Raw genomic sequence first — 22,353 nt, 5'->3', positions numbered from 1 at the left:
TGCAAAAGAGCATTAGCTTTAAATAAGTAGATAATCAACAAATTTGACCCCCTTCTCCTCCAAGAAGATGATCATTAATTTGACCAAATTTATTGATCTATATATGGTAAAGTTCCTGTTATATTTGAAGCAAAAATGCAGGCTGATCGATCGATACACATGGGTTTCAACATCTTATGAATTTTGCCTATAATCCTTTCAAATAAACATATATATATGTAACGAATATCGATATAAAATCTAATGGGGGAGGAGTGGTTGAACTTAAAGTATGATAGTTAAATACTAACTATATGTATATTTCTTTTGAATAATGTTTTATTCTACTATATATAGTAGTACAATGATAAATCTAAAAATTCAAATAAAAATGAAGCACTTTATAACCCTTAATATACTGTTTACACTACAAAAAAAAAAAGTTGTTTAGTATCGATTGGGTTAGTGTCGCTTGTACAAAATGGCCTTAAATAGCAGCACTAAATAGCGTCGTTTTTGTGTGTGCCATAAACGACACTAACCCCCCCCCCCCCCCCCCCCCCCCCCAACCTTTTTTGTCGTGAATTAGCATAAATTGCATGGGTTTCTCAAAATTGGACAGAAATTTCTACAAACTGGATTGTAGGAAAATTTCATACAACTCATATGCTATTAAAACAACATATGCTTCTCACATGCTAAGGGATACATGCATGTCAATATTATATGTGAGTTCACTGAGTTGTATGAAATTTTCTACAAATCGATTTGTAGAAAATTTCTATCGCTCTGAATTTGAAGAATATGTAAATTTTCACTTATTTCTAATAAATTATCATATATATATATTACAACAAACCATAAAATGGAAAAACAAAAAAGGAAATAAAATTGACAATTTGGCAATGATATTTGGATTGGAGCACTAAAAATGGTTGATTGATATTAGTTGTCGCGACGTGACGAAAAGATGAAAAGATGAAAAGAGTGTACAGAGAAAGCCAAATTGTCAAGATAGCTAGGAAGTATATTATATATATATATATATATATATATATATATATATATATGTTTTTCATTTTATTTTGAGATAATGTTACTGCATGTGGTCATACGGTCACAGTTGTAATTAAGTACTACGATGAATGACCAGTCAATTGAACGTAGTAATTTGATATATTTGATCATCAATGATAGGGTTGTAACTTTATTTAAATAAACATGAGTGCCGTTACTCTTTCTTGTAAGAAGATAAATCTTTAGAAATAATAGATTTGTGTGCATACAAAAGGATTTCTAAAATGCTTAATTATTGCTGTTGCTCTTTAATTAGTTAATTAGGATTAACTAACTTTACTAATCTCAAATTATTCCAATTGTACAACATGATTACATATTAATTTAAGACACGTGCATGCAGCATGCGTGACTCATTAACTAATTAATGGCAAAACATCCATGCATCATGTAATTAATATATGCTTTAATTTATTAGGAGTTAATAAGTAATCTTAGAATTATGCACATATTTGTGTCGGACCATTGAATATGTGCATAATTCTAAGATTACTTATTAACTCCTAATAAATTAAAGCATATATATTAATTACATGACGCATGGATCATGGATGTTTTGCCATTAGTTAATGAGTCACGCATGCTGCATGCATGTGTCTTAATTTAATATGTAATCATGTTGTAAAATTGGAATAATTTGAGATTAGTAAAGTTAGTTGGTTAATCCTAACTAATTAAAGAGCAACAACAATAATTAAGCATTTTAGAATTAGCATTTTAGTAATCGTAGAATCATGCACAGAATGCTAGGAATTGAGGTTCCGTAAAATTCTTTCATTTCAAGTCCTCTCATGAAAACCTCCCGGGAGAGAGAAAATGATCAGGATCCTCTTAAATTATTTATTCGAAGTTAAGAGAATTTGGACAGGTGATTGTGAGAATTCAAGCAAGTAATTGTGAAAAGTACACCACTTTGGGATCCATCCGACCGGATAAGTGGTTGACAGCTTAATTTTTATTTGATCTGGTGGGTTCTATAAGTGGTCTATCACAATCACCTATCCGAATTCTCTCAAATTCGAGTAAATAATTTGAGAGGATCTTAATTTAATAGAAAATGACCAAGAATTAAATATCATCTTTTAAAATGGTCGGTCACTCCAAGAGGCTAGGGTGGTTCGAGGGGGTTGACCGTCCAAGAGAGTGGCCAACCAACTACTCAAGGCTAAATGGAGTCGGCCAACTACACCCTCACCCTTTGAGAAAGTACTGGTTGGCCACTCCAAAGAGCTAAATGAGGTGGGTTGACCACCTCAAGGGGCTGGTTGAGGGTGGTCTGCCACCAAATGCTTTGTTTTTGGATGATCGACTACTCCAAATGAACTAGTTATAGAGGTAGCTAACCATCTCTTCAAAAAGTGAGAGAATGGTCAACCCGCCCAAACCAATCCTTTGAGAGTGACCATCTCCTCGGAGGGTAATTCGCGATCACTTAGAACTTATTTTTATTTTATTTCTTTAAATGTTAATTTGGTTCAATCTACATGGTTCGTTTTTATGAACTAACTAAATTTGAGGAATTGCATTTTTGTTTAATTCGATCTAGAGAATCGAAGAGGACCTCAATTCCACCTATCATGCATCTAGAATTACATGAACCTCAATCCCACGTACTATATATATTGTCATTAATCAACGCTCTTAATTAATTAATAATTAGCTTTTCTAATTAGAGTGCTAATACAAAGCCACTACATCAATTGCATTAATATATCCTATATATATTGCAGCAATATAATAATCAATTACGTAACCCCTTTGAACATAGTTGGAAAAGTGACTTCATAGGATGCTAAGCTCATGACCTAGAAAGGTTTCAAAGGCGAAGAATTGTTTGGTCAATCTAATTGTGGGGCCTGCTAACAGAAAATGGACATTGTAATCGGGGGGCCCTCTGGATTATTTCTTATTCTCAGACGCATTTTGGCTAGACAAACCTTTAACGGGGCTAAGAAACTTCCTCCCAAAATAAAATAATAATAATAATAATAAAAACAAACATGTACATGTTAAAGTATTATGGATTACATAATTAAATTTACTTATTTTTATAAACTTAAACTTTTAGAATAAGTGGTGATTTGATATGGTATCAGAGCAGGTTCTTTTGATTATTGAACATTTTTTCTTTGTACATTGTTGTTCACGTGTTTGGCTATAATGCCATATGTGAGGAGGTATATCAAAAGAGACGTTACACATTGCCAGGAATTCCTTGACTTATGAAGTTTATAAGCCAAGTGCTAAGGCGTCTTTTGAATGTAAGTTAGGTCCATCAGTCTTTGATATATATGGTATTAGAGTTAACGGTCTTGAGTTCAAATCTTGACTCCGTCATTCGCTCATTTCAATTAAATATTTCACGTATTGGGTCTCATCTATTAAAAGTGAATTTGAGCCCACACGTAAAAGGAAATATTAATGTATTGATTAAATGATTAAATTTATTTCTTCTTATAAGCTTAAAATTTTGAAATAAGTCGGTGATTTAACATACAAAATAAAGTCATAACTTCATCTGGGTCCGGTGGGTCGGATTGAAATTCACAGCAATCAAGCTTGCTTAAATTGTTAGTAATTTAAGTAAATAATAAGAAAAAATTTATATAAAATTTACATGTTCGAGTAGATGGTCAGATATTATCAACTCAAATTACTAATAATTCGAACAAATAATTCTTATATGGAGCGGGGTGGGTCAATTTTCATAAATGAAATGACTGGGAATCTGAAATTAGGGACAAGTGGATGATTGAGCATGTGGGAGAACGTGAGGACTCAGAAGAGCTTGGAATCTCACTTTCTTTCTCTCTCCACCTGTTGACGAGAAGATCATCTAGAGAGAGAGAAAGAGAATGTGTAATATTAACAACCAAAAGTGAAAGCTGCTGTGCGCGTGTGTGTGTGCATATCAACATGAAGCATATATTGAACACAAACAGAGAGAGAGAGAGAGAGAGAAGAGATTTGTCTTGGAATTCCGAGCCTTCAAATTCCTTCTACTACTCTTTCTTTCTTTCTTTCTTTCGTACGTACAGTTCTTCTTTACATGTAGATACAGATCATACAGATATATGAGCATCGATGCATGCCCGCATTTCAAAATCGATAATTTCGGGATCACTATATATAACGTACCCCTTTGATGACTGAACACCCAAGACGGCCGACCGACCGACCGACCATCCATGAGATTATTATCATCCTGTGGCTGTACGTGTTTGATAGAGAGAGAGAGTGAGAGAGAAAAGCCTTTTTTTTGACGGTTTTGAATGTGCTTTATTCCTTCTTGGTAAGCAGGCCTTGGTTCTTGCAAAAGCAAATCCAAACACCCCCCAAGATTCCTTTCTTTCAAGATGACCAACCCAGGCCGGCCGGACCAGTATATATATATATATAAAATTCATTTTTGCATTATTATTATTATTATTATTGCGGCTAGCTAGATCAGGGAAGTTTCTTAAAGACTGAGACGGGGTGTTCTTCATATTATTTTATTATTTATTTTGAGTCCAACGTTCAGCATCTTTATATATGTATGCAGCAATATATTTCTATATTCCAACTTAATTTTGCGGATATCTTGCAAAATTCTTGTGTGAATTGAATAATTATAAGCATCTAAAAGGCAGCTAGCTAGTTGATTTTGTTTATGGGATATATATGATTTACTTAATTAACGTGAAAACCCACCATTTAATTTCATGTGTGTTAACTATTAGCATTCATCCCAAAAACAAATACCATTATATATTTGGTTTTAAACCTTAACTCTAGTCTCTACGTACGCCACCTCCCATTTAAAAGTTGGTGAAAAATACTATATATTTGGTATATATATATATATATGGTCATTATGGTTGAATCGTGTTAGTCTTTGGTGTTCTTTCTTTCTCTATTTCTTCTATATTTTCATGATTTTTCAAAATTTAAAATAGCGTACGCACATGGAATTGGTTGTCTTGAGTTTGAATTTGGACTCTACATATCCCATCTAAAAGTTCAATAATCTGTATGGTGAATTTAAATTATTAAAAGAAAATTTAGATCCACACATGAGAAGAAATGTTAATATATTAATTAAATGATAAAATACATTGTTTTCTATCCGGTTAACTTTTGAAAAAAAAAAATTGATGATTTTACAAAATAACTACAAGTTTTGTACTGGATTCTTTGAATACTTAATTATTAAAAATATTTTTGTTAAGAGTCTTGCCGAGCTAGTTATGGCTATCAACAATTTACAAAATGACGAAGTTTAAACTCAAAAACTTAGATGAACTAGCTAGTAGGAACAAAACGAGAGTTTCTTATTCGAAAGAGCTAAAATATGAATGAGATGTCAAAATTAATTTTAATAAAGGTCATGCCTATATATATATATATATATATAGAACTTAATAAAAAGAATTAAAACCAAGAGGGCCATATTTCCCTCGGTCTATATATATTAGGGTAGGCTTGATGATTTTTTACATGATTCACGAATTTGAAAAAAATTTAATACAAAATTAAATGGGTTGGGTTAAGGTTGAATTATATACTGTTATGATCATATCTCAACATGACTCGAACCCGATACGCGACATTTAGGACTGTTAAATTTTTTACACGACTTACAATTCAATATAAAATTAGTAGATTACAATCAGGAGTCTGATCCGTTTATAAATTGACATCCTTAATTAATATCTATATATATATATAGAGAGAGAGAGAGAGAGAGAGAGAGAGTTGGATCGCTGTCGCCAGCAACCAGTCAAGTAGTAATGGGAAGTTGCATACTGGTCCTACTGAACCGTAACCTTATAAACTGTACGTAAGTGGAGCGGGCGCTCAGGTAGTGTCAGCAACATGGACAAATGGGAGCAAAGTATAACACGAAAAAAACAACAAAGCATGAGACCGGGGCTATAAAAGATTCAAGGTTCCACGCTGCTCTGGAGCGCGTGCCGTGAAGGATCGAATCACTGGGACCGAGTGCCGTGTCAGGTTCCTCACACTGACAAAACAGTGGCTTTGTCTTCTTGTGAGTCGTGACGGAACACGCGCTCACGCGTGTGGCAAATGCGAAAGGGTCAGACATTCTTTCCCGAGTTGTTGTAGTAATAATCTCTTTGACTCTGTTTATGTGGCAGTAGCCCCCTTAACGTTATTCTTCCGCAACAAAGTGCGAGAATTCTTGGGAACAGTTTTCTAAGAAGAGAAATTTTTTTATTCTTTTTTTTTTTTTATTGTCTTTCTCTTATCTTATCATTTTTTTTAAAAATTATAGAAGCCTCATATTTTGAGCGATAATTTTGAAAAAAAAAAAAAAGAAGAGAATTTGAAAAGAACTATAGAATTATGTATAGCACATCTCAACCCATGAAACACAATTTTCCTTCTCCTTTTTTAATTTATTTACATCTCTTAACAAAGTTTCTTCCGAAACCAATATATTATAAACTGACATATATAGCTAGATTAAAAATGGAGATGAGAATTATGTATATTTTAAATATATATCAATTTAATATATTGTGTTGATTTTTTTTTTTCCTAAGTTAGCTTTAATGAAAAATGCTATTTAGTATACAAATATATACTTAAATGATGTGACAGTAAAAATTAGCATTTAGTTCTTCTTTTTAAGAAGCTCTTATTGATGAAAAATGATCTTTTTACATCTCTTTTTAAAATCAACCATTGAATCTATAGGACCTACATGTAAGTCCTACAAATCAAATAGTTTATTTTAAAAAAGGGTAATGGTAGAGCTATTTTTAGTGTTTTCTGTTTTTTTTTAATAAAATAAGAGAGAAAAATCAAGATGTAGTTTTTTTTTTATTATTAAAAATAAGATGTCATATCAGCATAAAATGATCGATCACAGAATGACATGAAAAAGACCTTTAGCATTTTCCTTTAAAAAAACATATATAAAATACTAATTTTTACTGTCACGTCATCCGAATTGTATTTTAATCGTGTAATCGTTTACGGTAAACAACATCATTCTTTTTTTCAATATATATTTTGGTCAGGGTATTGAGTGGAATTTTGGCGTCTTTTGAGAGCCCTTGTCCTACTGTAATCAGAGTACTTTGAAAAGAAAATAAAGAAGGAAAATCACGAAATTAACGCTTCGATCATGACGATCACAGTTTCAGCCAACAATAAGTACATTCGCAAATTATTACAAAATCATTCCCTTTACTCTCTCAGTCAGTCTTACCAAACCAATCAGTGCGATTGCATGACTACAATTATTGTTTTTGGACTCAAAAAAAATAATGCTCTCTCTCTCTCTCTGTCTCTCTCTCTCATGCAAAAACAATAATTAATTAAACATGCATATATACATAAACAATTGGTTGGATCGGAGAGATCAGGTGGAAGTCACTAAACTCAAGGTGGAAAACTGAGATGTGAATCTCCTTTGGAATATATATAGATCGAGCACTTAGAACTGATGAAAAAGCAGTCGATCGATCTATATATCCGGCCAACTTCCGTTCAATGATTCCTTGAAGTTAGAGTGGTTTTGCACACAAGGTGGAAGACAACCCACCACCATCATCATGTCCAAAAATCCGAGGTTTCTGAGATATCGATAATACAAAAATCCGAGGTTTCTAATGTGACAAAACACGCATGAGAGAGAGAGAGAGAGAGAGAAGAAGCAGACAGAGACATGATAGCAGTCATTCAAACATTTACTGCATGCATTTGAGATGAAAGCTGATTGATGTAAGATTTTATACAAAATTTTACAGTCCAAGTTTCTAGAACACACATCCTGATGAATTACCCCAGGTAAATTGATTGTTGAAGTAATCATCAAAACAAGCAACACCAAACTTCAAAACCGCCATGTTGGTGGTTGAAATAGGGCATAACCGTGATGAAATATCCATATAGGTAGCTGGCATTATATAGCTACTAGATGTAATGCTTCATTTCATTAATTATAATGCAAGTAATAATTTCCTTAATTATTAGAAACCTATAATTAATATTATCACTCCAAAAAAAAAAAAAAAAAAAACAACAAAAAACTCCATCCAAATTTTTTTTTTTTAAAAAAAAAATAAGGTGCTTTCCGAAGGAAGGGGAACAATTCACATTTATGGAAATCGTATCAATATCACCCAAAAAGGTATTAATATATTCTAACTTTTAAACTGTAAAATCGTATCCAAATTCTGCGGCTGACTATTATTGGCTTGACATTTCATAATCTCATCTTGAAGAGGACGAAATCACACTCTCTCCATATATGAATGAAGTCAAGTAGTACTTAGCCTTTACTTTCTTTTTTTTTCTTCTCTTTTTATCTTTTATAACTTGCTAGAACCTTTACTAAGATTTCATTACAAAAAAAAAAAAACATTCTTAAGTTGTACCGACACGAGACTTTGGCATGGTTATTGATTGGAAAAGAAAAAAAAGAAAAAGATAGAAAGGATTCTAATAACTATGTAAAAGTTAAGACATCTATACCAAATGAAATCTCCGTTACGAATTTATTATATATGCTTATATATATATTGAGATCGAATCAAAGGGATTACATGAACTTTTTGGCTAAGATTTTATGAGTAATATGGGTAGTTCAAGAAGTGTTCAGCGTCTGATATATATATGCAATTGCAAGTAGAAAACAGTGCAACAATCAATATATACCACAGAAGGTAGATGATGATATTCTCCATTTCATGAACATGTACGATTAATTGGTTCAAAACTCCATGAACTCATAAGCTGATCAGTGATCACTGTCGCAAACATGATCATACATTGCAATCTAAAGCTAAATAGAAATAAAAACTGATACGAAAAAAGAAATAAAAAAAGCTAAGTGGAAGGAACCAAAAGAACACCAAAAAAAAAAAAAAAAAAATACCACTTCTAGGGTTTTCAGTTGATCTTGAGACAAGGTCTTCGGTCCAGCTCAAATTTCATCATCTTGGACAAGGGACTTAAAAGTTGCACGCTATGGAGTCTGATATCTATGATCATAATATGTCTTTAAAGCTAATTTTTCTTTGAATATTGCAGCCACACTAACAAAAACCCAAAGCTTCACGCGGCGAGCTGCTTAATTAAACCACAAGGTAGCGAAATTCTATAGGGGGTTCCTTGTACTGGAAGAAGAGCTAAAACCAGAAAGATCTGTCCATGCAGTATTACCAGTACCACTCCAGTATTGCTCACTCCCGGGATTAATTCCCAAGAACTGTCTTGACAAATTCAGCCCCTGATTATCTTCCATTTTCACTGAAGCCATCTGCTGGGTAACAGCCGAACTAGACGGCCTGGGCCGGCCGACCTGACTCGTTCCCCCTACATAACCGGATGCCTCGACACCACCGGCAAACAACCCCGGCGAAGGATCCAAGCCACCAAAGAAGGGGAACTGCGCCTGAGCTTGCTGCAACCGCCAGTGCTCTACACCGGCGGCTGATAACAAGGACCCAGCATCACCACCCCCACCCCCACTACCACTTGCTATCTGAAAATTCAAGTCACCTGCTACTCCCATTGGTGCGTAATTCAAGCCGTAGTTCATGCCGATTTCCCCGGCAGCAAAGTCATGAGAAAGTTGATGCAAAGGAGCCATGAAACGCAGCTGAGGGTTCAGGCCTATCATATCGGCGGTGCCACTACTAGAAGGAATTGAGCTGGTGGAACCAGCACTACCCGATTGGCGATCGGCGCTGCTAGCCGGAGACTTTGAACTACTCCCTTTGCTCCTTTTGTTCCTCCGGCAGCCTCCTCCGACAGGAACATTTCTAAGAGCACCACCTCTGGTCCAGTACCTTCTACAGGTCTTGCAGAAGTGGCGAGGCTGGGTGAGGCTGTAGTTGTTGAAGTAGCAAAATTTAGTGTTGGTGGAGTCGCATCTTGGGCATTTTAGTGCGGCCTCCGGCAACGGTATGTTCGCCATCCGGGCTCGATCGGCCATTGAGCCGGGCCTGATCGAGCCCGCGCCGCCACCCCCATGAGGTTGTGGGGGCGGCGGCGGGGGTGGCGGAAGAAGCTGCGAACTCCCTGCAATACTAGTCCCAGTGGGATGATTTGGTTGCTGTAAATTAACACAAAAAGAAAGCAAAGGAGAAAAAAAAAAATCAAATATCTGGTATATTCAAGAAGATATTACAAAAGTAACAGGAATATTTTTGTCTTTAGAATTTTCGCTTTTTTGGCAAAGAAAACCATAGGAAGAAATTGAAGAAAATAATTCACCCTTACCTGTTGCCAGTTGGCTGGATCAAGATAAGCTGGGATGGAAGAAAAAACCATGGTTCTTGCTCTTTCTCTTTTGTAAAGGTTATGGGTTTTTGGAGATAATTGTGGAGATCGAATCACATGGACAAGAGAGAGAAAGCGAGTTGCAGAGAGAGAGAGAGAGAGAGAGGGGTGGAATGAGGAGCAAAGATAAAGGGGGGGCCTTTTATGTATTTATATATAAATTTAGCTTCTTGTTCCTACTCACCAAGGCTCTTTTTGTTCTATTGCTTTTTAGGGTTTTGAGAAGGCGATGTTTCTTAACTCATAAGCTTCTTTCTTTGTGATGCTCTGTGTACTGTGCTTGGGAAAAAGAGATTTGTGGCTCTTCTGGCCTCTTCCGCTTGCATGAACAAATTAAAAGTTAATGTATGAATGTCTAGTCGAAAGTGAGAGAGAGACCAGCATATGGGAATTTCGTGTTCATGGGCAGTACCAAGTTTAATAATGATTAATTATAGTACTGAACTGATGTGTGGTAATTTAAGGTAAAGAATTTGTTTAAATAATTAAGAAAAGTTGCTTCTTGGTGCTTTGGAGCTGTAATTTTGTGTGAACAGTCGGAGTGTCCCGACCGACCGAGCCTTTTCCCGGTCCGGCCTGTTCCCTCCCCTCACTCATCTTTATTTTGCATGGGGAATATAGATTACTCGCATTCCCACGCGCTTCAAAAGAGACTGCTTACACTCTCGGATATTGTCCATATTATATTTGGACCCTTTAAGGTTTTTTTTTTTTAAATACCTAATAAATCCCTAAGTCGGAGCGTCATTCGAATTCGATCCCTCACTTTTTAAAAATTAGTATTCGGTACTTAACGTTTTCATAAATTTGAAACAAGTCCTTCCGTGATTTTTCTATCTATTTTCGCAACCTCCGTTAGTGTGACATTAGTATTTTTTGTCAGATCATCTTAAAATATTATTTTTTATTATATTATGAATTTAATTTAATTTTTTTTTAAAAAAAAAAAGAAAAAAAGAATGTCAGCCACCCCCCGGGCCTGAGGGTGCATGGCCTTCGGGACCCTAGATCCCAAGGGCCGAGGGGTGGTGTGCGGCCACTCCCAAGGGCCGGGGGGAACCGTGAGCCACCCCAGAGGTGGCGCCACCTCTGGGGGTGGCTCGCAAGGCACCCCCTCCCCAAGGGGGGTGGCTACCACCAAACCCCCTATTTTCCTCTTTTTTTAAAAAAAAATAAAATAAAATAAAGTAAAATAAACTTTTAAGTTTTGAAATTTATAATATAATAAAAATAATAATATTTTAAGATGATGTGGTGAAAATGTTGACGTGGCACTAATGGAGGTTGTGAAAATAGACGAAAAAATTACAGAAGGACCTGTTTCAAATTCACGAAAAAGTTAAGCACCGAATACTAATTTTCAAAAAGTGAGGGATCGAATTCAAATGGCGCCTCAACTCAAAAATTTATTAGACATTTACCATTTTATTTTTTAACTTTTAGGCTATTTATTAAATTCACATAACATTTTTTCTTAAACTACATGATTCTCATATATATTTTTAAAATGTATCTAAAAATCAAACGCTTTATGGACAAATGTCAATCTAATATTAATGTTATTTACAGAACTATTCCGTACTTCATTTTTTAAGGGAAAATAAATCAGAATATTATCTTTTGTAGTTTTTGCTTTTTAGACTTTTTTTTTTTTTTTTCATTTTATGATAAGTTTTTGTACGGTATATTCTTATTGTTAAAAGATTTGCACGGTCTTAGTAGCCATATTATGGGGTTAAAAAAAAAAAAAATTATATTTTACCATTTCATAATAAAAAAACCAAATTATCAATTGCCTTGATTAACACTCCGAATTAAAAAATTTGTTGCATGCACCCTAAATTACAAAAAATAGCAAAATTATCTCTGACAAAAACTAATGAAGTTATTTTTTGCTCCTAATCTATGTGACACATGCTTCCTCGCTAGACATTGTCAGTAATGTTCAAACCACACTTCTCCTCTTAAGCATTAAAATGTTGAAATTCGGACGGTCTAAGAGAAGGAATTGCATAGTCTGCCTATTCCAAACAACTTGGAAAATAAGAAAGAAGAACATGCAAGCAATTACAAACATAGAGATTTACATGGTTCACCATTGAGAACTACATACAGTTGTAACAGCGAGGTTTAATTGTTTCTTGAGAAATAACACAAGAAGGCTTCAATAGAGCACTAAACCCTAAAAACCATGAACTACTATAAATACGACTTCCAACTTAGTCAAAACACCAAACTTGAAAATGAGTGAACAGAAGAATTTTTAGTAGACATCAACTTCAATTCGGAATATATGTAATTAAGCTCATCATGCCAGGAGAATGGTGTACAGTCAAAGAAGACAAAGTGGAAAAGATCAAATTCTCTTCTACATACAGGAAGGCTAATTACTCATACATGCATATTCAAGTCAAAGTGCACCAATTGCATGTCCTGAGATATCTCTATCTAGCTAGCTCAACTGTGGCACGAGGTCGGGCTCTGAAAACTACATATATATTTCTCCTTATGAATTTTATGGGATTATTGGTTTGATATTTATAATTAACTACTATACAATCATATAATTAACTTCTACTACAATTATGAATGATTAAAATTATTTACCTCCTATCTCATTATATATCTTTTAACGTTTTGTATTCAACTGTCTAGGATTATTATTATTTTCAACTATATATAAATGACTCTTCATTATCTTTATTGAGATGTTTGTCATTACTGTACGTTGTGATCGAGTTGGATCTTTAACCAGGGTTGTCTAGACAGATAGTACAATCAGGCAATGCACTTGAATTGTTTTCAAAAAGGACGGCTGAAAATTCAACTTCTTGTTCAAGTAGATCTTCTAGAATCTTCGATGATGTTTTAAGAGGGGAAAAGAACATGGATTCGATCGTCTTTAGTCTTTCATGAAAAGGTCAAATAAGCTTGTATGTATATATATAGCAGAAAATACAAGGGAATTCATAGCTCCGAAGAAATGATCATATTGGTTTAACAAATTAACAATTATAAGCATGAATCATCTGCTGGTTTGCACTTAATTCATCCAAATCTATGAACAAGATAAACATATATATATATATATATATATATATATATATATATATATATGCTTCAGAAATAGTCAAGTTCATTATATATAGCTTCTATCTAAAGTCAAACAAGTATCTGCTCACTAAAAATGTTCCCTCATCATACCACATTTTGATTAGCTTTTGGAGTTCAATAATCATTCTAAACATCTTCCATTATGTTTGAGCATTTTTCACATAATCTTTTCCTAAGTTAATGCATAAGAAACGAAAAACATCCAAGAAATATATGCACTCCAGAAATGAGTTTTGTCATATCATGTGCACGGCTAGCATAAAGAATGAGGCCTCACACAATGATTTCAAAATCTTGAACTACAAAGAAATAGTTATAATTTGAAAACATTAATCATATCTCTACATATATATAGTAGTAATTAAATATATAATGTTACTAGCATTATTGCATACTATTAAACTTTTATTATAACAAAGACCCAAAATTGAGTGGAGTTGATAATGATAATCATATAATATATGTAAGCTACACATGAAGATGAAAAAAAGATAATTGAATTAACTAATTAGTACAGTCAGTTTATAAAGTACAGATGATGATTTTCACATGATGCATGTGAAAATTACATGCTTTAAGAACAGTTGCTAGTTTGATAGATTAGGTTGGAGGCTAGGAAAGCTTTCTCCATTTAGAATTTAGAATGTCAAACATGGATACCATATTTACTCACTAGGATACACAAAAAAACTCGTGGAGGACTGCTTTTACACAATGGATTTAATGACTCATCTGAAACATAAGTTGTTAGATTTTATTTTTGTGTTGGCAAATTCATGTCAAAACATGGTATTTGGGTTGTAATGTTTAGCGTTAAGGGTTAAGTCGGTGTAAAAGTTGATCTAAGACAGGAAAATTCAAGTTAATGATTGTTGTCCAACAAAGAGCTAGCTAGTTGAAGTAAAATGACCATATCTTTTGATTTCAACATTAGATGAAGGCAAGCTTGGCAGTTAGAAAGCTTATTCAAATAGCTGCAACTCTGTATTTCACGAAAACTTTCCAATTCCAACATTTCTAGGACAAAACGAGCTGTCAATATAAGTACAAAAATATAGTATAAAGATTGAGGTTTGATTGCAGTTCGATCGAATGAACTTGTACATCAAGCATACCCAAGAGGCTCGATTGAAGCTTGATCGCACTTTGATCAAACAAAATTGCGACAAGCTATCTTTTTCTTTAGCCAACTTAGCTTTTACAACCCAGGTTAAACCTTACCTATGTAAGCCTACTAAGGCACAATTTTCACACATAGAGGCTGCTATTTAGAAAACCTTGGAGAGAAAAACTAAACATTTTGAGTCTACCTTGTAACACCTTTCTCTTGTTCTTGTTGCAATTAAACTACATAAAACCTCTAGCCACCAAAATTGGAAGAAATTTGATTAAAAATTCATTTGTTCTTTCAGCTGTTCCGATCTTCTTTCTACAAAGCCTGCACCACCTGAAAAGCGTACGTCAACTCTCTACAAAAGAGAGCCACTCTCTACGCTGCTAAGGCTTTTGCAATACCAGGATCAATAATAAAGCCTTTTGGATCTGATAGAATAGCTAAAACATCGACCTTGCAATCTCGAATGATGACTCCGATACCCATCTTCCTTGTACGCTTGTCCACCATTGCATCCTAATTGACTTTGACATAGTCGCCAAAGGAACCTGCCATTTGAGGTTCTTATTATGATCCAAATGTTGCCCTTGCCTTCAATTGAGAGTTTGCATTACGAAATTCCACAAGGGAGTCTAAAGCATTTGTTACTAGTAGGGAAGGGTGGCTGAGAGTTCTTCCAAACACCACCACATCATTATTATTATTATTATTATTATTATTATTATTTTCCTTCCAGTTCTCTGGTTCTTTTTATTATTCTTCTGTTATAGACTTATTATATATTGTAATTTTGGAATTAGATTTGGGTCACTCTGTTAAACCCCCATGCCTCCACTGCCCGTCTGCCCCCACTCCCCCACACCCACAACGTGGCCCATTATGGACCAACAAACATGTATAGTCCCATGAATTAGCCCATTACATAAAAATGTTGAATATGAATATTAGGCTGGAAAGCTTGATAATTACATGTATGATGTATTAGATATACTTGAAAGAATCATTAGGCAAACCTTAGAGAGAAAGGGAAAAATAAATAAATAAATAAATAAATAAAGGAAAAAGTAAGCTCATTTTCTTCTAATTATGGAAGATTGAACTGAATGTTAGTTATTTCTAAGTAGTTTTTGAAAAATCTCATGAGATAATATTTGATGGGCAATCAAACTGAGGCTTCTATTTATTTTATCTAATGAGGTTAACTCTTATAGTGCGTTTGGGATTGCGATTTCATAGATAATAAGTGCAATTTTAAACCAAATCGCAGAACATAAATCGTTTGGCAAATGTGTTTTTAAAAATTGCGATTTGAAAACACAGAAAATCTATTTTTTCATATCGCAAATAAGATGGTGTTTTTTTGAAAAAGCAGAATTTTAAAGGTTAATTTGCGATTTTAAATGCTAAACTGCGATTTTGCCAAACGCTTAACTGCGTTTCTAAAAATCACTTTTTTTAAATCGCACATTTTAAAATCACGATTTTAAATCGCACTTTTTAAAATCGCAAACCCAAACGGATCCTTAATTAAATAATGTACAAGGGAGCAAGAAGTCATTTGGCCAATAAACAAGTGTTTTATATTTTTTTTAAAAATGATTTTTGTTTCATCTTTAACTATGATGGTCTTCGAATTTTTGTATATATTGTACTAAAAATTTGAAACTTTTGGTCATATTATCTGACTTTTTAATTTTAAATATAACACTTTCGAGTATTTCGAAGATTCTGAAACTTTATTTATATAATAATAATATTTTATTAATTAGGTCCTCCAAAGAGAAAAATTAAGACTACTATTATTTAGTTAGTGGGTGATTCCATCCCCTTTGTCAGTGAATTGGTTGTGAGCCACCCTCACACCTGATCATATTTTTTTTAGTATATTTTTTAAAAATGATATGCTTATAATTTTCTACAGATCCCATCAAAAAAATTGACAGTATTTATACAAAATTGAATGGAATAATCAATTCGATAATGAAGGTAAACTCAAGTGAAAAGATAAAAATAGAAATTTAGAGCAAAAAAAAAAAAAAAATCAAGGGGGTGATTAGTATATTTTCCATATTCAAATTGACCAAACCTTCATCCGTATAACCCTAATAATGCTCGTTTTAGATGCGAAGCACAAGAAATGCCCAGTCTAACAAAAGGAATGTATCATTTTAAGTTCTATAACTTAATTTCCGATTAACCGTAGATGAATAATGCTACTCTTCACACAGGTTGACATGACATGTTTTAAGTGACTTTTCATGTCAACCGGTTTGAAATAAGTGTACAAAAATAGCATTAGTCTATCCTCTGGATACACCAAGTCAATCTGAAGTTTCTAAGTCAATAAGATTATACATCAACCTCTTGCTGATGCAATTCTATCTTATCAGCGGCTGTTTCACTGTATTCAATTGGTAAAAAACCTGTAAAGATGAGTTTTACTGAAAATGAAGTGTTTCTCTAGATAATAACCCACCATCACAGGAAGGAAAAAAAAAATGGGGAAAATTGAAGCATTGAAAGACTATTTACACTGTTTAGACCTGAAATTTTCTGAATCAAGAAGTTTCACTATTAGTTTCTCTAACCTCTTAGAATTTACTGTCGGTTTAACTGCATTTGGATTCCCATAAACAACACAAGGATCTTTACCTAATACAGAACTCCCCACGCACCAACCACCAGGTGTAAACTGGCCATCTGATCTCCTTAACAGCTCTTCATCAATTTTGTCGAGAACCGGAGCATCTTTGGCAAACTGACGTGCAAAAGGAGCACCACTCTGGACCATGTCGTCGAAATGTTCCAATGTTAGGTTAATAGGGTTTTCCTTAGGAGGGTTATTCCACCTAATATAATGCAAATCATGATTTACAGTTGTGTTCTGGTAGTCCTTGTGGTTGCAAACAACGGTGTGAAAGTAGCCCTCAGGGGATGAAATGAAATTTGTATAGTACATAAGCAAAGTGCGAGGCAGATTATCCCATCCCCAAACACAAAATTCGAGAAATGATTTCGTCAGCACCACCCATGCAGATCCTGATAAATAAAATTTATCAAAGTTTTGAGAAAGAAGTAACATAGATCTAAGCATCAACCATTATTTACAAGAAAAGAAAAGAAAAGCCACAGTATAATTCTCAATTCCCAATTCCCAATTACTACAACATAGTCCATTTCTATCATCTCCAAGAAGCATTTCTAGTTCAAAATCAAATTTGAGCAATTGAGAGTAAAGAACTGCTTCCTGTTTTAACAGATGAACCACATTATATCAATCAACCTCATGATCCAAGGATTAATCAAACAAGAAGCAGGTTGCAAGAGCAGAAAGTGGATGCCAGAGCAATCTAACACAAGACAAAATTGCAACACAATATAGGATAGAATTATACGAGAACAGTCATGAATGATTGGTAAGACTTTATTTCTTCAATTAAGATAGCATACCATGAAGTAAGCTTTGTGAAAGGAACTCTGAGAAAATAAGAACATAATCTTATAATTTTCAGGCTAAATAATATTTAATATTTCCACAAATTAAATAGAACATAGCTTTAAGAAAATCACACTGTTTCATGCGTTTGTTGCTATGATGAATTATTTAAGACAAAAGAGTAAAGGGAGCTGTGTATCAAGCACAGAATCCAAAAAGGCAAAAACTGACTCCAAGAATAACGGGAGGTTGTGTAAATTCTAAATAACTAAAGGATTTCTCCTAAACAATGGATTTTTGGTTCAAAAACTCCAATACTAAACTATGACAGTAGAATTGTGACACCCTAAAAAGTTAGTCTCACATTGTGTGGGTGGATTGTCCACATTGAGTAAGTGGATTATAAAGGTGTTTATTAGTGTTAAATTCCATATTGGTTCCTTACTAGGTAACACTAGACTTTATAAGTCATTCTAAGAAGCTCTAATTGTAACTTGACTATACCTTTTGGAGTGATAGCACATATGTGATACAAATGATATCAAAGCAACTAGTAACACTATGTAGAGCTGAGACACTGTGTGACATGGATCTTGACAAGAACAAATCCATGTGTGAGAGATTTTGACATCCCAAAAAGTTAGTCTCAAATCGGATGGTGGATTATGAAGGTGCTATCAATGCTAAATCCCACAATAATTCCTTACTAGAAAAAATTGGGGTTTATAAATGATTCTAAAGAACTCCAATTATAACTAGATTAGTCATTTTGAAGTGATAGCGCAGATGTGGCTAGCGTTTTATCTAGGTCATTACAAGATCTATGAAAGCATCTCCCATATTCTAACTTCCAACTTGCCTAAAACAAGTCTACAACCCTAGAATCCTCATATTAAAGTGATAGCGCATATATGGCTAGCGTTTTCTCTGGGTCATTACAAGATCTATGAAAGCATCTCCCATATTCTAACTTCCAACTTGCCTAAAACAAGTCTACAACCCTAGAATCCTCATATTGTGTACCATCTGAATAACTAATACCTCCCACATCCTTTAATATCGACAAGAAACTACTTCGTACTGGCTTATATATAATCAAAAGTAAACCATATGCAAAGAGCACTATTATTGCATTCTATATACCAGCATATGAAAATAGATCTGGAATATAGAATACTCTAATAATAGATAATCAACTTGGCAAAAAGCTAGCATAAAACATTACCTGTGAATAACTTGAAAGACGCAGGCATAGACCTTTTCTCTTTAGCCCAAAAAACACCAGATTTCTTTATATGATACAAGGCTGGGTCTATTATGATAGGTCTTGCTCTGTGATATCTGCAAGCATTCAGCAAGTATCAGATATGAATAAGTATAACAAGAAATTATAACCCCCATATCAACAGAGACAAGTTCAAAGCAAGAATGGTGGACTCACTCTTTCCATCCATTATTACTTCCATGCTCGAGGAAGTTCAGATCCCTAGGTAAGTATGAGAAAATATGCAAGAGATCTAGAACAAGAAGATGAACAAGAAAAGTTAGCAAAACTAGTAAGGTTTACATAATGAGAGACACAAATCTGAAAGTATTTATCAAGATCCTGAATATGCCTATGTGCACTTAGATGGACATATGGACATAAAAAATTGGCTCATTCAATATAGAAGATATAAGCTAAAGAAACCCCGAGTCCATTTTAAAAAATAAAAGCCAAAAATTAGGCACTTTGGCATCCTGTTGAGAGCACACCGCGGTTACAGGACATGTAACAACCAAAGAAATTTAAATACATATAACATCTATATCAAAACTACATGTACCTCGATATAAAACTAACTCTTCCTTTCACCAACGATAACAAATGAAAAACCGTTTTTGGTAGGGGTGGGCAAATTATCCGCCTACCACCTACTGACCGCTTACCGAACCGAATCGAACCGCCATCGACCGCCTACCGACTTTAACCGACTAATTTCGGTTCGGTAGTCGGTATAAAATTTTATTCCGAAAGCCGGATCGGCAACCGAACCGCCTTTTAAGCGGCAGCCGAACCGAACCGAATGCTATTCCGACCGATTAACCGAACCGACATAAAACGAAACGACGTCGTTTTAGTAAGAACGAAACGTTTGATCATTTTTTTTCCTTTAAAAAAATCAAAACGACGTCGTTTCATTACCCATTTTAACCGAATGTTAACCGATTTAACCGACTTAACCGACCGCCTATTAACCGCCTTACCGACTTAACCGACCGCCTATTAACCGCTTAACCGACTTAACCGAAATAAATTCACCGACTACATTCCGACAAAAGTCGGTTAACCGACTTAACCGCCTACCGAACCGACGCCCACCCCTAGTTTTTGGCTTTATGCCTTCAACAAATCATCCTATGTGCCATAACAGAAAGCAAATAGATCCCAAAGCCACTCCAACATTCGTATATGCTAAAATATGAATGTAATGCCATTTAGAACACGTTTTCTTATACAATTAAATATAACCCACATTGCATATATCCATTTAGAAGTAGAACTCTGTGCTTCAGTATGCTGATCAATCTCTTCAACAAGACACACCCAAATCTGAATGTATCTATCAAGAGCCTGAAAATGCTAGTGTGCACATAGACGTACATATGGACATGGAAAATTGGCTCATAAACAATGTAGAATATATAAGCCACAGAAACCTTGAGTCCATTTAAAAGAATATGATGACAAAAATTAGGCACTTTTCCATCCTGTTGAGAGCCTGACCACAGTTACAGCAAATTTTACAACCAAATATGTTTAAATACATATAACATCTATATCAAAACTACATATACCTCGAGATGAAATTAATTCTTCCTTTCACCGTGGATAACAAATGAGCATACGTTTTTGGCTTTATGCCTTCAACAAGATCATCCTATGTGCCATCACAGAAAGCAAATAGATCCCATTACCAATCCAACATTCGTATATGACTAGAATATGAACGTAATGCCATTTAAAACACGTTTTCTTATACAATTAAACATAACCCACAATGCATATATCCATTAAAATAATCAAACTAAGCATAGTAGATACACAAAAAATTAGTCTCAATCACAAGCTACGGCAAAATATATCTCAATCAACACCAAATGCACGTCAGATTCATTAGAAATCATTTAAAATAAACAATCATATACGAAACCAGAAAATGTGCTGAAGCTTTGCAAACTAAGCATGGACATTTACCGTCTTGCGACACGAGAGGATAATCCGACGCGCTGAGATTAACAAACCAGTCCCAATCCTTGGCCTGCTTCAACAGTATTGCAATCGCGTGCAACGTGCAAGCAATCATCGTTGGGCCCTTAAACGTGACCAGATTAGGCTTCCCAACCACCATCACATTCCGAAACTCCCTAATCACACTCTCCGATTTCACATACTTGGCAAGCTCGAGCCTCTCGGCGTCCGAGGCCTCCAGATCCAGGTGCAACAGATAGAAATTCCTCGGATGGTACACCGCCTGAAGAACCCGCCTCAGACTCGGACCATCCCCGCTCGTGCCCGATATCAAGTACGCAAATCTCGGCAGCTTCGGAAGCCCAAGCCGGTCGTTCCCCGACCCGAAATTCCCGTCCAGAGCCGCCAATTTCGGTTGGTCGAAAGCGAAGTCGGTGGCTGAGGAAAACTTACTTTGCCCGAGGGTTAGAGTAAGAAGAAGTACGACAGAGAGAACGGCGATGGCAACCAATGGCGTAAACCATTTCCGATCTAAGTACGATGGACTCTGATTTTTCTTCATTGCTATTTTGGGGATTGATCAGAAAGCTCAGAAGAACATGGTGGATTTCACTCCGAAACCCTAACCGAAGCTCGCGAACAGTAAAATATTATTGGGAAATTGGATTTTGATTCTTGGGGGGAGAGTTGGAGTTGGTACGGTGTCGGTGTGGCGTTGAAGTGAGCTTGAAGTTATGAGTGGATTTGAACTGCCTTTGTCTGTGGTTGGCGAGAGTGGGAAATTACACCCGTTGAATTAAATTTGAATTTGTGCGTCCTTCAGTTTCCTGTAACCGTTGATGAGTTCATTGAAAGATGTCACATTCAAACAAGCACCAGCTACATTTTACATTTTAATTGTCGGGTGATAAAAATAAATAAATAAATATTAAAAAGATAAAATAAAATTTAGTTTTTTTTTTTTTTGAAAATAATTTTTAGAGGATACTACGCTTAATTGCAATATTCCCCCTAAACTAAAAAAAGGTTACAATTAACCTCTCAAACTATTAACATTTTTACTTAGCATCTTTGGTTGGGATTTTTGGTTAGATTAGATAG

At 34.7% G+C, this 22,353-nt stretch overlaps 2 protein-coding genes across 2 annotated transcripts; both read right to left on the bottom strand.

Annotated features, from left to right (window-relative positions):
• Window positions 1-8,724: 8,724 nt before the first annotated feature.
• Window positions 8,725-10,551, bottom strand: LOC133873106 (dof zinc finger protein DOF2.4-like). The gene is made up of 2 exons (XM_062310829.1): window positions 10,297-10,551; window positions 8,725-10,129 (listed from the first exon to the last, which is right to left on the bottom strand). The coding sequence occupies exons 1-2, from the start codon at window positions 10,345-10,347 to the stop codon at window positions 9,170-9,172; spliced, it is 1,011 nt and encodes a 336-aa protein (XP_062166813.1). The 5' UTR covers window positions 10,348-10,551; the 3' UTR covers window positions 8,725-9,169.
• A 6,523-nt stretch (window positions 10,552-17,074) lies between these two features.
• On the bottom strand, window positions 17,075-22,101 carry LOC133872242 (beta-glucuronosyltransferase GlcAT14C). The gene is made up of 4 exons (XM_062309698.1): window positions 21,259-22,101; window positions 19,462-19,537; window positions 19,246-19,361; window positions 17,075-17,623 (listed from the first exon to the last, which is right to left on the bottom strand). The coding sequence occupies exons 1-4, from the start codon at window positions 21,812-21,814 to the stop codon at window positions 17,109-17,111; spliced, it is 1,263 nt and encodes a 420-aa protein (XP_062165682.1). The 5' UTR covers window positions 21,815-22,101; the 3' UTR covers window positions 17,075-17,108.
• Window positions 22,102-22,353: the final 252 nt, after the last annotated feature.

This window comes from Alnus glutinosa, chromosome 7, assembly GCF_958979055.1.
Source record: "Alnus glutinosa chromosome 7, dhAlnGlut1.1, whole genome shotgun sequence".
Lineage (NCBI taxonomy): Eukaryota > Viridiplantae > Streptophyta > Magnoliopsida > Fagales > Betulaceae > Alnus > Alnus glutinosa.
Note: the sequence above shows the minus strand (reverse complement) of the source record. Positions and strands in the feature narration are given on the sequence as shown.